The sequence below is a fragment of the Netta rufina genome (assembly GCF_964035555.1).
Source record: "Netta rufina genome assembly, chromosome: 11".
Taxonomy (NCBI): domain Eukaryota; kingdom Metazoa; phylum Chordata; class Aves; order Anseriformes; family Anatidae; genus Netta; species Netta rufina.
The window spans coordinates 11,370,648-11,387,264 of record NC_140134.1 but is presented as its reverse complement, the minus strand read 5'-3'; the positions used below and the strand labels follow the sequence as shown (position 1 = coordinate 11,387,264).

The 16,617-nt window shown below is 55.7% G+C and overlaps 1 protein-coding gene across 2 annotated transcripts in view; it reads right to left on the bottom strand.

The window, feature by feature from the left end:
* The window catches only part of CPEB1 (cytoplasmic polyadenylation element binding protein 1), a gene marked incomplete at both ends in the record, with an annotated part of 33,843 nt that overhangs the window by 2,330 nt on the left and 14,896 nt on the right, over positions 1 to 16,617 (bottom strand). Inside the window, 6 exons of one of the 2 annotated variants that reach the window (XM_084293576.1) lie at positions 111 to 309; positions 1,181 to 1,317; positions 2,265 to 2,369; positions 2,644 to 2,757; positions 3,011 to 3,260; positions 4,206 to 4,432. In XM_084293576.1, coding sequence (XP_084149702.1) covers positions 111 to 309; positions 1,181 to 1,317; positions 2,265 to 2,369; positions 2,644 to 2,757; positions 3,011 to 3,260; positions 4,206 to 4,432 — 1,032 coding nt within the window. The remainder of the gene's footprint in view (positions 1 to 110; positions 310 to 1,180; positions 1,318 to 2,264; positions 2,370 to 2,643; positions 2,758 to 3,010; positions 3,261 to 4,205; positions 4,433 to 16,617) is intronic. The other variant, XM_084293577.1, reaches the window with a different exon arrangement.

Below are 16,617 nucleotides of genomic sequence, written 5' to 3'. Positions count from 1 at the left end.
TGCTGGCTGCTTGTCCTGCAGAGCTCAGCGCCCTGGGAAGGGACCAGCAATGGGCACAGCTGCAGCCTGCGCATCTCCTCAGAGCGCTCCCTGGCAGGAGCAGCACTCACCGATCGGGTACTTGTGCTTGTCCGTGTCGATACCAGCGTAGACCACCCCTCCGAACAGGTCATACATGACAGCTGCCAGGGCTTCTGCGTTCAGCATCCCATGCAGAGCCCCCACGAATACAGTCTTGCTGGGATCCAGCCGCTGCGACGGGCTGCGCACAAAGTTGCTGTCTGCCAGCACCCACGGGATCACCTGCACCTGGAAGCAAACACAAGCAGGTCAGCAGGTCAAGAGCCTGTGATCCCAGCACCGGGCTGATCCCGCACCCTCAGAGGGCAGGAACCCACCCAGGCCCTCAAGACTTCACCCCCAACCTGCAAACGCCCCTTCAGTTATTGCTGTTTAGGGTCCACATCCAGGGCATGAGCTCTAGAGCTCTAGACACCTCAGTAGAGCTGGGGCCTGCCAAGGGAACACAAACACTCCATGCTGCTCTGTTTCAGCCAAACTGGAATCCGAAATACCAGTCCGCTGGGGCTGGCAGCCAGGAAACAATCCAGGCATGACCGATTTTACCTACTGCCTGCACCTATGTTTACAGCCCAGTCAGATGCCTCCCTGCACAGAAGCCTATTGTTGGAAGGGATCGATGAAACAACCCACCCACTGCCAATTTCAACAGGAGCTTCCATCTGCTAGACAGCTGATATAGGGCTTTGAAGAGGAGAAACTTCTGCCAGAGCTAAATCACCAGGCACAAAAGTGCTGCCAATAGCCAGACACCAGGAGAGCTGTCTGGAGTGCAATTAGTTTGCGCCTGTCTAGGTAAGACCTGAATCTCAATTCTTTAACTCTACAAACTTGTGCAGCTGCACCTGATCTACAGCTAAGGCCCCACTCACTGGTGTGCCAGTCCAAGCCCTTGGCTGCCGCAGCGCCTCCAGCACACCGGTCAGCCAGCCAGGGCTGTGCTGGGCAGCAGCTGCGGCTTCAGCTGCAGATCCAAGGTATCTGCCTGCAGCACGCACAGGAGCCATCCATTCCACGAGCAGGCAAGGTCTAATAGAGAACCAGAGGGATGGAAGCGTCTCCGCAAACAAAGGGATGCAGAACTGATGGGCCTGCTCACCTCTTTGCAGCGCATCCTGCGGCTGGACATCTTGAAGTAGTATTCACTGAGCCCGTCAGGACTCAGCAGGTCCTGGGAGCATGCCTGGAGCAGAGAACGCACAGATTTCTCTGACTCGAACACCAGGTAAACGTATCCTTTAGAGATGAAGGGAGAGGAACAACTGTTAGAGCTGCACTGGGGGGAAGGTCGTTCCAGCTTCCAAACACCTTCAAAAACACTCTGATAGCACCCAAAGTATCTGCACTGCATCTCTTGCAGGCCCCAACCCTTCCTCTTGGGAGGCAGCGTTACTCCTGCTCAAGCACCACACACAGGATCCACTGCTGATGCACGGAGCTGGGGAAGAGCCCCCTGCAGCACGGGGCTGCTCCTCTCCATCAGAAGTCACGGCGCTCAGGGACATCTGGGCCACTGCCTCCTGCAGCCACCTCTAGACACATCAAGTGGCCACAGCCAGCCCGGACACAGCACAGGCTGCAGGAGAGCGGGCTCAGCTTCACACTTCAGACATCTCAGGAGCATCAGCACAGAGCTGTGCACCACCATCAGTGCCAACACAGTGCCTCGCATTGCTTTGGTGGCTGAGCAAGGCCAGTAGGCACTGCCAAGGCTACAAACCAGGCACCACATTTGTTATGCGGTAACTCGTTCCTGCTTACACATCAGCCCAACTATTTCAGACAGGAGTAAGCCACGGGGCTGTTCAACTCAGTGGTGCCCGCAGCTTGCTGCAAACACACGTTTGTATTCACTGTGGGTGCTTTACACCAAGGGCACATGTACCTTGGGTGCCTGCACCAGCAGAGGAGGCTGGCAGCCACCACCAGAGCAGGACAGCCCCGCACTGGGCTCTGGAAGCGCCAAACGGGGGTTTTGCACCCCCACGCTTCCACCCAAGCCCCTGCTAGGGACAGGTTAGAGGTGACAGTGCTCCGCAACCCTGGTGCTGACCCCAGTGCGAGCGGGACATTTACCCTAGGGTGCTCTGTACCATCCAGTCACCAGCATGCAGCCGTACCATCCCAGCATCCGTGCTGTAACATAGCATGGGAAAAAAGTAACCCTACCGTGTCGCTATTACCTTTAGGCATATTACCTTTGGGAGGGCAGCGTGGGTGTTTGCCATCCTTACCAGGCCACTCCACACTCAGTGAGCCAAACGCACGGAAGGTGTTGATCAGTCCAGCTACACACGGAAGGAGAGAAGTCAGTGCCCCCTCAGACGGCTCCCCCCTGCAGCCACCTCCTCACAGGGCTCTCCTGAAGGCCTGAGCAAGCTGTACACACACTGTGCCACCACATGCTGCCAACTCCAGTGGGAGTTGTGGCTCTTTTCACAGAGCTTCAGCTCCTTCCCTACCCCCAAGCTGCAGGGGAGCTGGCAGCAGCACCCCAGGGAGGATGGGAGCCCACCAGATACCAAAACCCAAGGCCTGCGTGCATGGCCGTGGGCTGCTCACCTTCCGTAATGTCCCAGGGGACTCCACCTAGGAACACTTTGCAGGAGTAGACAGGGTTCTTGTAGTTTCGGGGAGGCAGCTGCCCGCTCCAGGTGCAAGTTGCTTCATTCACAGCTTGGACAAACAGGCAGCACTCAGAAGAGGACCGTAAGGACCATATCCCCCCGTTACCCATTCAGCAGAGCTGCAGCAGCAGCAGAGGCAGCTGCCCAAACGGCCTCTGCCTGTTTGTCCACCAGCTCACGGACCCAGAAGCAGGCCTGCATGGAAGCTCTGAGCTGCTGCAAGCTCAGGCCAGGCCACCCGGTCCCCTCCCAGAAGCCACCACCAGGCACTGAAGCCTGCTGAGACCCAGCACCCGACTTACCTGCTGCTTGCCTGTGCAGCCTGGCTTCTCTTTCAATACTGAAGGGGTCTTCTGGAGAGTCCAGAAGATCCCAGGAAGGCCACGCAGAAGCTCCAGGCCATCTTTTTGATGCACTGGCTGGGGAGGAAGTTACTGCAGCCAAGGCCGCTTGATCTTGTTCCAGCCGTGACCCCACTCCCATCTTGAGGGGGTCTCTTGACACCCCACTGAGGGGCAGGAAGGGCAGAGGCGGGGAGATGCGAAGGCTTGACTGCAAGAGAAACTCCACATTAAAGCCCAGCTTCCTAGCAGTAGGATGCAGCACTTGAGGTCATGCACCACACGCGGAGGGGAGGCTCTGGGGATGCTCCTGGCTCTGACTGAGGTCCGGCGAAGGCAGGAAAGCCACTGCCTCACCTCACTGGGGAAGAGGTGACCTTCCCAGAGGAGAGCTGTGCTGCCTGCCACTGAAGATCCCAATCCCCACCCCACACAGGAGTTAAGGAAGCAGCAGTGCCAGAGCAGAGCCAGGCACAGCTGAGGCCCTGGTTTTATGCTCCGATACCGAGGAGGAGCAGCCCACAGCGTGTGCAGGAGCACAGGGCACCCTGCTGGCACCCGGAGCTGCTGCTCACGCTGCAACGCGGGCAGACCCAGCTGCACAGACTGGGTCACCGAGACAGGCGCTCGCCTCGCTTGCCGGCTTCCAAATTTAGCTGTGCTTTAGGGAGCACAAGCAGGCTAGACCCAGTTTGCTGTGGAAGAAACAGGCCTGCGCTGGAGGAGCACAAAGGGGAAGGGCAATGAAAGGCAGAGACAGGAGCTCTCGAGAAGCCCAGGCTAGAGGCAGCTGCACTACTCGGCCACCTTGCTGGTGGAAGCAGGACACACACCCTGCCACACGCCAGCTCAAGCACTCAGACCCTCTGGGAGATGCTTTAACCCATTAAGGCTGCAGGCACAGAGCAGCAAAACATTTAGAAGAAAAATAAGGATTCTGCTAGGCTTTTCTGAGGGAGGACTGCACAAGCAGCCCTTCTTCCAAACCCTGGGCTGCAGGAGAGCTGCATCAGTGCACGCACGGCAGCTCCCTCAGCATTCCCTTCCCAAGCAGGCAGGCCGCAGCCCCACGCATCTCCCACGCTCTCCAGAAATGCGGTGAGACACCACAACCAGAGCCCAGGCTGCAGGGAGCAGGCGCAGGCCCCTGACTTACGATCAAGTCCGAGAGGTGGTCGGAGCCCGAGCTGAACCCGCTGGTGTCCGAGTCAGAGGGGCTGCTGGAGCGCGAGTCCAGGAGGGAACGGGAATCCAGGCGGGAGTTCCTCAGCGCCGGAGTGGAAAACTTTTCTGACAGGTCTGAGCCGATGGGGTCTAGCGGCAGGAAACCCAGCGGGGGCTTCCCCAGGACGTTCCCCAGAGGGTTACTCAGCATGCTGAGAACTGCAGAGAAATGCAGCCCATCAGTGCCGCAGCACAACGCCTCCTTCCTCCCTGAGCAGGGCCCAGGAGATGCTGGGTGCCATCGCCCTGCATGCGGGCGGGGAGGGAGGTGGCAGGCTGGGAAGAGCGAGGCCTGACCCACCCACGTGGGATCCCACGGGGGCACGGCTCCAGCCAGCTCTGGACAAGAGGAACAAGTCTCAGCAAGCTGAACATGTCCCCAAATCAAATGACAAGAGCAAAGCATTCAGAAACGGTTTTAATTATTCAGAGGCTGCGAGACAAGGCAGCCTGCCCTGAAGCTTTCGGTTTTCAGCAAAGCAAGTTCGGGATACACACGATATCCTCAACCTCACAAGGTTTTAACCCAGGTTTTCAGGAGGGGAGAGTCTAAAACGCTGCCCAAATCAGACGTTAAAAGAAGTGCTATCACACTGAGGCGCACTACAGCCACTGGACACCAGTGTTACCCCAGTGCCAGAGCTGCCGAGGGTACACACAGCACTGGGATGTACCTGCCCCAAGCCCCACGCCTGCTGGGAGCTGGCACCTCTAACCTCACACTGCAGCGAGGAGCCTCAAAACAGCAACAGAAAACCCAGCTAGGCACAGGCAGGTCCAAGGCACCTGAGGCAGAGCCAGTCCGCAGGAGCTCTCAGCTCCATCCACAGCACCTCCCCGCATTTGCAGAGCTTTATCCCCAAGAATTTCCCCAGCAAGAGCACAGACCTCTTCCTTCCCCCATTTCAGCTGTGGCACAGGACTGAACTCAGCAGTGTGCTAAAAGGAGACTTGGAAAGAGACCATCTGCAGGGTAAGGTCACGGGGAGCTTTTCAAATATCTGCTCAGCTCTCCCCAACACACAGGCGAACGAGCAAAAGCCAGACCGACCCCACAGCCACAGGAAGCCTCGGCAGTACTTACTGTCAGCAGAGCTCGAGCGGAGCAGCCCCGCGAGCAGCAGGAAGCCGAGGGAAAGCTATTGCAGACGGCTGAAGCCGGGGAGGAGACTGCTCCCTCCTCGTCGCAGCACAGAGCAGGGCAGAGCAGAGCATCTCCCAGCCCAGGCGAGCTGCGCTACGCTGGTTCGCCGACTTCTCTGAAGCCACGTGATGTGTTTAAAAATACAGCCAGCGTATTGTTCAAGGGAGACAGCTGAATTTGTTAAACAGGCTCAAAAATCTGATTAGTCACTAAACAGTACAAGAGTCAAAGCAAAGCAGCTGATCCCACAGCCCAAGCCTCACAGCTGACAAATGCTCCAGCACTGACACCCTCCTCCACCGAGCTCTGTGGGTTCATAGTACTGGTCAGCAAGCAGCCCCGCGGTGACCCTGTGTACAGTGGGCACTCCCGGAGTGCTACAGCAAACATCGTGCTGACAGCTAGCAGCCAACGCAGTCCTGTGCCTCCTCTCCTGGCTACAGCACTGCTTTCAGAGGTTTAGGACCAGAGCCCCAAACAGGTCACACCAGCAAGGGGTCAGGGGCACATCAGCAGTCCCCCGAGGTGTTATGGGGTTATCGGTAGTGTCACCTTCATCCCCGCCACCGTGCCGGCTTGCTACGGCCGCAGCTTATACATTTGCTCCCAGGATTGCTGGGATGTCACTGCAGCTAGAAATAGAAAAACAATGAGGCCGAAAGCAGCGTCTGCAAGAAGCAGGATTGCTGGCCTTAAAGGGATCGAGTGCTCAGGTGTCTGAAGAGCATGGGGCACCTGAGTTCCAGCACCGACCACCACACTGGCTACAACCGACCCACCCCTGAACTCCGGCCAGGAAGCGTTGGCATCCTGCAGTTAATGCAGATGGACTCCAGCCACCCCAGCAGCTTTCTGACAGATCCCACTGGCAGCACTCAGCCATGGGCTGTGCTGAGCTTGTGGGAGACCCCCATGCCCCTGTGAGTCCGAGGGCTTATCTCGGCACCTACAGCTGCTCACAGGGAGGAAGAGCTGCCAGCCAGGCTCGGCATTTGCTCCTTCATGCTCACTGAGCGATCAGGTTGCATCCCCTGAAGCCAGCCCTTGCAGGTAGCCTAGGAAACATCCGCACTGGAGACCAGATCTTGTTTCTCGCTGCACCCCTCCACCAACCTGGAGCACTCACACATCTCCTTGCTGGCAGGGTCACCCGCTGAGCTCCCTCCTCGGGGAAAGACCCACCAGAAAAGGCCACCCACCCTCAAGTCATTTGGACCACTCAAGACATCCAGGGATGTTGCCTCATCTCCTCTCCCAAACAGGGAGCCTGCAGGAGAGGAGACTTTAACTATCTTTAGTGCATAAGCAAGATGCATCAGCAATCTCCAGTGTCAGGAGCATCCCTGGAGATCCTGAAGTGGAACAGCAGACACCAGATCACTTTTTTCTTAGTCTAAGTAGTTAAAAGCAAACAATCAAGTATTTCTCACACTTATGTGGGAAATTCCAGCCTAAGGGTCCACACGATTCCCTTCCACCTGCTCACACAGCAGCCTCGGCATCCAGAGCACAGCGGGTGGCAGAAAGCTTCTGGAACTTTTCAGGCCACCGCTCGGAGCTGCAAGAGAGGCACATGCCAACTCTCCTTTGCAGGGGACAGCAAAACCAGTAGCTTTTAATAGAAACTCCGCTCTGACTTTTGACTCACTGCTGCAGCTTTAATGACTGAATTCGGAGCCAGCATGCTCCATCTCCGAGCACGTCAGCCAAACGCTGACAGATTTAAGAGCTCTGTGGAGCAGTCTCGACACCCGCGTGGCACTCTTCCAGATCGCAGGCGTTCAGGACGCTCTCTAGAGAATGAGCATTGGAAGATCCAGTTCTGCTTTTCCTAGTAAATGCCATCAGGATGCTGCTGCTGCAGTGTGCCCTCTTAATTCCTGCATCATCCCGGAGCCCCAGGGGGTACGAGCATCTCGGGCCCATCACACCCAAGCCACACGTTTCACAGCAGAAGTGTGCAGCCACACAGCCCACAGCCATGGCCAGGCTTAACTTTCATCCAACCCTGTCCTGCAGACCCCAAGTCATCTCTCGGCCCTACTACAGCCATATTTCACGTGAGTCCACCCCATCTCAGACCAACAACTCCCCCAGCACAAGCTGCTGTTCTCAGTGTGCTCCCTGGGAAAGGAGCCCCAGCAGCAAGGCATCCAACACCCAACGCAGCCAGACTCAGAAGAGCTTTTTTCCTTGCATGCTCCAGTTAGATTTACAATTTAAGATTTTCAGCACCTGCTCAGGATCTTGAAGCATATGGCTTTCTTCCCCGCATACTGTTATTTACAGCCACTTAAGGATTAGACCTTCCTGGTAGTTTTGACCAAGCCTATTTTACAAGAAATGGCTGTAAAGATGAGCCCTGAGCAGCCAGGCTTACCACTGCCAGCAGTTCAGGGAAGGACTCTGGGCAAATAAACCACCTTACCGCTACGCTGATGACAAATGACGCTTTACTGCCTTGAATAAGACCTTAAGATAAGCAGAACACTAGAGACAGAGCAGCCACTGAATTTTTATTCCCAGTGACTCGAGCTGACAAAGAGCCCTGCCACCATTAAGCTGTCCTCGAGGACTCCGGTCTCAGCTTTGGGCTGCAGGAGACCACCCAGCAGAAGGAGCTGACAGCACGTTCCACACAGCTGCCAGCAGAGCAGTGCCTCTGCCCCATGGTGCATCTGTTCAAGGCAACTTACCCAGAAACAGAGCCTTGCCCAGAGCAAGGGCACTCACACCACACTTCTCACATCCCTCTGCTCAAGATCTTCCCCACACCATTGGAACAGCAGCCAAAGCTTCCCCAGAGAAGAAGTTTGCCACGGGGCAGCACGCACTGCTCTCAGCCCCCTCATAAGTGTGGGTAGCAGCGTGCACGCACACAAGAGACTCCCGTTCTGCCGAGCAGCGTGCCAGGCCCCAGATTCCTGCATTACAGGCAACGTCTGGCACCTGCATGCTTAATGTGCATGCAGTCAGACACCGCTTTTGGCAGTGGCACCGAGTGCTAGATGAGCACAGGCACCCACTTTTTGAAGTCGTGCTCTGAATACATATTTCAGCCTTTGAAAGCTCGCTGCAGGGCTGGAGGAAGCCTGTTTAGAAGGGACCAGAACTTGTACAAGCAGGTCAACAACGCTGAGATGGCCGCTTCTGCTGGCTGGCACCACCAGCAAGGGTAGAGGCAGGGACATTTCAATCTCCAAACACTACTCACATTGCAAGCCTGCCCCTCTGCTCTGATCTCCTTGTGGAGGCAGGGATGAAGAGATCAATAGGAAGACTCTCACCAGAAGAAGCAGAGGAGATGGTTTTCAGAGCCACAGCACTTCTGCTTCCACTCGGTGACACCTGCCATGCCCAGAGGCTGCAGAGCTGCATGCACATTTGGGGCACGGCGGCGGAGGAGGGAAGCAGCGTGACCAAGGCCCTGGAGACTGAACACAGTGCAGTTTCTTTGTCATTCGTCAAATAAGCTTGTAGAGGGGAAAAAAGGCTGATGTCCCAAACAATAGCCTGCTGCAGTTCCAGAAAAACAGCTTGTCTGCAGTTTTTACCGCCCAGCCAGACTCTACCCATGTGGGGTGGGAGCAGGCTGACTGTTTTAGTCAGCCAAAAAGCAGCACCTCCTACAGACACGAAGCAGCTTCATGGCATGAGAAACATTTGCATGTCTGAAAGGCAAACGGGCACCTTAACCACCTCCTACAGCTACAGCCAACGTCTCTGTAGTTACGGCAGAGACGCAGCCAGACAGGCTGCCAGGGTGAGTTCTCCCCCTCCACCACAAACAAGCACCAAGCTGCTTAGAACTTGGCCTGCTCAGCACAGGAAAGGGGAGATCCATACTCCAAACTAACCTCAAGTGGGGTTTCTGCACTTCTCACCTGCATCCGTGGCACCTTGTGCTGCCTGGGGGAGCCAGCAGGCCTGCAGTTACAAAGGATCACAGAGAAACAGGTAAAATCTGCAAAGAACTGCTAATGGCAAAAGAAAAATCCTTCCTCCTAAGCACAGAAGCAATGGGACAGTATCTGGAATGGACAAGGGAGAGCTGCAGCCTTAAATGTTCAGAGCTCACCCGAGCAAGACCTAGCGCTACTGATCAGAGTAGCAGCCTGGATACCTCCTGAGGTCTTGCTGAAATCCTCCTCCTTCCATTATGCTCCCATCACTCCAGATGGAGCAGAGTCACCGCTGTTATGAGAAGAGCTACGTGAAGGCAGAGGCACAGAGCTGCACATCACAACACAAGTCTCAGTCATCTTGAGCCAAATGCCAACATTCAAGAAAAGTAGAGCCCAGACCAGCAGATGTGATCAAGGATCCACTTTAGACAGCGGTTACTCTGGCAATCAAGAACTATTGCACAGCCCTTTTTTTTTTTTTTGTTTCTGAACTACAGAAGAAGAACTCTGCCCTGACGGATTCTTCATTTGGGACAAAGAAGAACTGAGGATATTCAGGCAGCTATTTCTGGTTTGCTAAGAAGGGGCAAGGGAATAGAAAAAAGCAGCATGATCCCACAGCTGAACCGCAGAATTAGAGTCAGGACACCTGAGGTCTATTCTTGGTTCTGGCACCAACATGGTAAGTCACTTCCCCGGCGTGCCCTGAAAAATGGAAACAGCAGCAGAACCAGGAACAGAAGCTTATTGCATTAATGTTTGAGAGCACAGGTCCTCCTCCTGCTCCGAGTGAGCAGGACCTGGCTGACAGCAAGCTTAACTGCTTCTTGAGGCAGGGAATTTACTACGATGTTTCTGGGAGGGGAAAATGGATGCCCAAGGTAGATGTAAAATCAGCAAGGACAGCTAAAACATGATTCAGGATTTTAGAAGTGCACAGGTAATTGCATTCACTAAGCAGACTGCCACAACTGCATTCGTCTTAAGAGATCAGAACGGTGAAATACAGCAAGGTTTAACATGTATCAGTCCCAGATATATTTAAAAGCCAACATATTCAGGTCAAATTCTGCACAACAAGCTTCAGTTTTGCAAGCCTCAAGAACAAACACTTCTATATTTAAGTACTAAACTCCTCTCAATTATCTGCTGCAGCGTCCAGGGTGCAAACTCCGCAGCATGTGTTAGTTTCCGTGATAACAAGGCTGAGGCTGACTCATTTTCACTGCTCAGCTGTATCACAGTTTGTGGGGTGTCAAGTCGATCAGGATACCAGCTTTAGGAAAAGGAGAGCTCTTTGGAGAACGATGGGGGAGCAGCATGCTGGAAAAACCCCTCTGGGCAAAGGAAGAGCAACTAAAACAGGCTGTTGCCCCAAATGCAAGCCTCTTTGGGAAATGGCACACAAGGAGGGGAGCCAGGCATTTCTCCACCGTCTTCTCACACGGATGGCCTTGGGACATGGTGCTGGCCCAATTAGTGTTTCTTTTTCTTCAGCCCCCCTTGGGCTACACTGCTTTCCCCAGCCTGCCCCATTCCCCATGCAGGGTCTTGGAGAAGGCGATTTACCTTGAGCCCACAGGCAGGCAGGTTCAGACCAGCCGCCCTCCAGCAGTGCCCTCATGCAGCAACACCTGGACACACTCAGCCTTGCACTCACCACAGGGTTTGTAACAAGGCAGGGAGATAAAAACAGACTCGGGACTTCTTCTGAAGAGCTACCATGTTACCACAGATGAGCTGCAGCAGGCAGACTTTGATGCCTCGCTCTGCCCAGCAATAAGCAGCCCTGCCACTGCTTAGACACCTAGCAGCACAAGGGATGGAAGAAAACCTGTCTGTCCTATCCCTCATTTGATTGGCACAATTTTGGGGATGAATTTTACCCCAGGCCAGAGCTTGCACACATCTGAAACACTCTGCTACCACCTCCAATATCAATCACAGTGGAAAAAAGACTAAGCTGCTAGTCGCCTGGGGCAGCTCAGAGCCACCAAGGAGCAGCTCAGATGCTCTCCTTGGGAGGAGACACTTGTAAGGCTCATTTCAGCAGCTAGATGAGAGGCACACGCTTCGAACTACAATCTGGTGTCGAAAGCTTATAGGGAAGCTCCACAAGCCCCATGTATTCGTACACACCAGCATCACCAGGCGATGAAGCAACAGATAGCTTGTCTATGAAGGGTGGAGATCTGCCAGTGCTGGAGCATTTTCTCCACCACACCTCCACCAACGATCAGATGCTTGAGAAGTCTGTGCCTTTCTTGCACCCACACTCATCCGCCGTTACCTCCACAGGCTCAGTGGCCAGGCAGCAGCAACAGCCCCTCGGATGCTCTGGAGAGCACACTCAAACATCCTTCCCTCCCAGGAGGGACCAAGGGAAAGGATTTTTGGTGGGGCGTGCCTGCTCCTGCAAGCCATCTCCAGCACAAGCCAGGAGGCTGCCCTGACCCACTTTAGCTCTTGCTGGATGAAGGCAGAGATGCTGGGTAGGCTCCTGTTCAAGTTGTTCACCTATTTGCATCTTCTGCCTTACAACATCAGTGCAAAAAAAAAATCTGTTTAGGAGAAGCTGCTCAAATGGAAGATCTAAAAGCCGGATTAAGAGCAGCTTCCATTAGAAGCCAGTTGCAAACTTGGAGCTTGGATACTTGTTTTACTTATTTGAAACATGAGTTATTCCGTTAAGGATCAAGCACCACTGCCCCACAAACAGCCTGCAGCTATCAAGTGCTCCGGGCTCTGTTCCTCAGCACAGCCAGCTCTGGCCAGCAGCTGAGAAATCAGCCCATGGAATGTGATCAGCCCTTACCGAGATGTCCTCAAGAAACAAGTGCCCATTAAGCATCCACACCAAGTACGCCCTCAGAAAAGCCCTACAGGAGCTAAGAGGGCACGGGGCAAGCTTTTAGGCAGGCCATCGCGTAGGCAGCGCTGCAGTACAATGGGCACGCAGGAGACCCTGCAAGGCAGGCCAGCTTCCAGCTTGGAAAACTGGACATCTTCCCTTATTGTGTTATTATAAGGGATCTCCACATATGAGGCACTGCAGCTGTTTGTACCAAGCTGCCGCCCTGCTTGGGAGCGGGCACTTGGCACCATGCTGCAGCACAGGTTAGCCCAGCAGCAAATTAAACAGAATGGATGCCCTGGGGACTTCCTCACCCAGATCCTGTCCCTCCAGGGTCTTCCTCAAGCTCTGCAGCTGAGCACTCCAAGCCAGCAGCTCCAGCCCTGTAGGAAGGGCAGCACCTGCTGTGTCGTGCTCATTAGCAACCACCCCAGACTGATCAGCAACACTCACCGACCTCCTCTGCAGCCATGGCACACACCAGGAGTCTGGATTACCCTGCAGAAAGAGGGGTGCTTCCTGCTTCCTTCTGCCAAAGCTAACCAGCTCTGGAGGAGGTGTTTTCCCAGGTGCCTGCCACCACAGATGCAGTGTTTTGAAGACAGTCTGCAAATAGCCGGTCCTGGGGGAGCAGCGTGCAGGTCCCTCCTGCTGTTGTTGGGAAGAAAGGCTAGGAGACCATGGAAACAGCCACACGTCTTCCTGTGCAACAGGTCTTGTATCTTGAAAGACACATCCCCCTGTCAGGGGGTGATGGGCTTTTGCCTTGCAGGCTTTAGAGCCTCCTAAGAGAGGCTCCAGCTCCTTGCCAGGCAGCACACAGACTGCCCGCAGCCCTGGCCCAGCAGACTTTAAGCAGCCGCAGATGACCAGCACATCCACGCTTACTATGGAAAGAAGTCGCTGTGCTGTGGGAAGCAGTAGAACTGGGAGCCCCTCTTGAAAGGATCCAAGACCAAACTCAAGTCTGTTGCCACACCAGCAGCCTCATGGTGATGCTTAAGAACTCAGGGACATTTTGGAATTGCACATCTGCTCAGGCTGTCCTCACCCAAAGACAGCATCCCAGCCTCCAGGAGGCAAGGCCACCATCAGCAGTTTCCCAAGACACCGATAGCAGCGTTCAGAACTTATTTAGGGGCAAAAGAACAACAAGGGTGACATCGCAGAGCAGAGCTGATCCTCCTGAGAACACCCTGACAGTCGTCCCCCCCACAACCAGTGCTCAGCAAAAAGCCTGAGGCTGCAGATCTCTGAAGAGGGGCTGAAGGACCAAGCTCCTTCTCTTTACAGGGACATGAGCAGAACAAAGAAGTCTGAAACCGACACCAAGCACTGCTCACACCTGTGTTAGAGCCTATGGAGGCCACACTCAGCTCAGGGAACAGGACAGAAAGCTCCTCCAGTGCATTGGTACCGTGGCAAGCTTCACATTAACAGACTGGTTTTAGGATGATTTCCCAGTGGGCAAACCTGCCTGTCCCACATAGGGAGGCTGAGACTAACCAATATAGGGCAGACCAGGCCAGCCAGACCAAGCAGCTGGCACACGGGCAGAACACGGCGAGGGAGCTGTGAAATCCACACTGCTGTCACTGGTTCTCTGGGCAAGAACTGGAACAGGACCCTATTTGCTCACACTCCTTTAGAAACAGGAAGGATAAAGGATGCCACCAAGGGCAGTCCTGCCTTGCTGCCTCTTACCCCTTCCTTGCCCCTGCAGAGGGAGGAACACAGAGGTCTTGAGGCAAGCGGCTGCCCGCTGCTGGGATGCTGTAAAGGGGAAACGCTGCCTCCAGAAAGACAGCTGGGATGCCAGCACTGGAAGTGCTTCAGGCCAGTTTCCTGCAAAAGCCCCTCCCCAGGCCACCGAGCAGCTTTCTGGGGCTCGATGAAGTACTTCCAGCCTGACAGATCTAGTGGCAGCAGCGGGTTTGATGTGCCTTCCCAGCTATGAGACAGCAGTTCACTCCTACAGCCAATAAATGCAGGCGGCTTCAGCCTGCAGCAGCTGCTGCCTCCCGGGGAGGCTCTCTCCAGACACCAGCTTCAGGGGCTGGCAGCGCGTCTGGCACGCTCTCAAGGGCTAAGTACACGTCCTCGGTGCATTACGGTGCTACACCCAGAAGGAAGGCGCATTATAACAGCCCGGTCCCGCACAGCCATTCCAGCATCCCTTTGGGAAGGGGGACAGAGGCAGGACTGGAGCATACAAACCAGCCTCACCGCACCTTGGCCTCCTCTGGTGTGGCACCGGGTCCTGCTGTGCCATGCCACCACCCTGGGTGCACAAGGTGACACCAGGAGGGTGTGCAGCCAGCAGGTCCTCCCCTTCGGCTCCGAGCTCTGCGCTGGCAGGGACAACAGGCAGCAGAGGAGGTCCCAGCTCGTCAGTGCTCAAGCACAGGCACTGCAGGGGACCACATCAGCAGTATTTTTAGCCTGACTGTTACTTGTGCTTTTTTTTTCCTCCTCCTTTTTGCACTTCCACCCTTCCAGCCACCTCCCCATGGGTCTGCGCAGCTGAGTCACTGCTGGAACCTTCCAAAGGCATTGGGTGCCAGCAGCACCATCCCTCCCCAGCCCCTAGAGACTGCCCAGCCCTGACACAGCCTCACCTGCCTGCAGAACACCCCCAAAAGAGTTCCCAGCCCTGGGGAGCAGGCTCATGCAGCCTCCTAGGCTGCAATGCCGGGTGCTAGGAGTGCGCGGACATGGAAGCACCCAGCCCATGTCTTCCTTTCAGCCACAGCATGGCCAGGCCACCCACAAATGTCCGCTAGCTTCTCAGATCTGCGCAGCTCACAGCCCCAGGAGTGCTCCTCCACCACCCAGAGAGGAGCTCCCGAGCTACATGGCTTCTCTTCCCCCGGAGCTTCACACTGCCGCTCCAGGGCCCTGGCAGAGCAGGCAGCCGCAGCTCTGCAGCCCCAGGAGGCGTAGGCAGGCTGAAGCCGTACCACAGCCGCACACAGACCCCAACATTTCACCTCCCCAGTGAGCAGATGCCACCCCCACAGCGCTTGGAGCAGGACTGGAACAACTGGGCAGGCCCAGGAGCACGCCCCCGGCCTAGCTGCTGCACATCCTGGAAGGGAGGGTGGGATGGACAGGCAGAATGCAGCCTCAGGACACCCCAACCATACAGCCGGGGTGCTCCAAAGGCCTGAGGCTCCTCCAGGGAAGCTGCATCTGGGCTGGTTTATGCCCCAGTCATCCCCACCTCCTATACCAAGGGAATAGGAGGAGTGAAAGTGAGGAAGTCTTCTCCAGACAATGCTGGGTGCCACCTCCCAACAGCTGCTGCTACCAAAAGCACCCAGGGGATGCAGGCCACCCAGGCACAGCCCCTTTCCACCGCTCCTCCCAAGCCTCTGTGGCAGGAGCTCCAGCACAGCCTCTGCTAGCAGGGAGATCACCACAGCACCTTCACATCACCCCCCAAATTCACCTCCCTTACAAAACCAGAAGCCCCCTGCCCTTGGAAGGGCACACATCCCCCAGCACCACAGTCTACGCAGCTCAACCTGCGGCACACAGAAGCCTGCCACAGGCTCGTGCAAGCGCTGCTGCCTGCCTGGCAGAGCGCTGCAGAGATGTCTGCACCTCTGCCAACGCAGCCTGGCAGGAAGCTGGCCAAGAGAGCTGGGGACAGCCGCACCAGATCAGGTGGGGCTGGGACACCAGCACGGAGCAGCCACCCCAGTGCGTGACAGCCCCAGTTCTGCAGCACTACGACCCAGCCCTGCATAGCATGGTTAATGCTGGAGGGATGGTTCAGCACCGACACAGCCTCCTTTGAGTGATCCTTTACATTAAGGTCCTACAGCACAGCCCAGGGCCCTACAGTCTGCTTGCTGCCATAAGGGGCTCTGCGCACAGCCTGTACTAAGGCATCTGTCCAGCCCACAGCACCGATAACTCCCATTCCTCCATCCCCCCACCATGCTTCAGCAGGGGTTGAGCTGGCAGTGAATCAGCTACAGGACACAGTGAGCGTGGTGTTCCCTGGCTCGTTCAGGGAAACCCAGAGGGCCATGTGCTGGAGGTTTCATACAGCAACCACAGCCTGACCATAGCAGACCCTGGTTGCCTGCCCTAGGGTCCATGAGCTCTGTCTTGCGGGAACTGGATGTGGGAACTCGAGCAAGCGGTGCTGACAAAGCTGTCATTTCAAACTCTGCCACCCCACAAGCGATTTTTACGACCGATGCAGTGACATGCTGTGTTGTGTCCCAAAAGCTCAGCTCTTCCTATCCAGGGGCAGCACCCCCTCAGAGCACACACAGTGTAAACAGCTGGGCATCGGAGGTGGTCTGCAGCACCTCCTACCCCCCCCAGACACCCACATGGCACTGCCCAGGGGATATCTACATTCCTGTCAGCAACAACTTCATGCCTGGGGCCTCCTGTGTCACCCAAGTCTGCGCAAAGATGCACT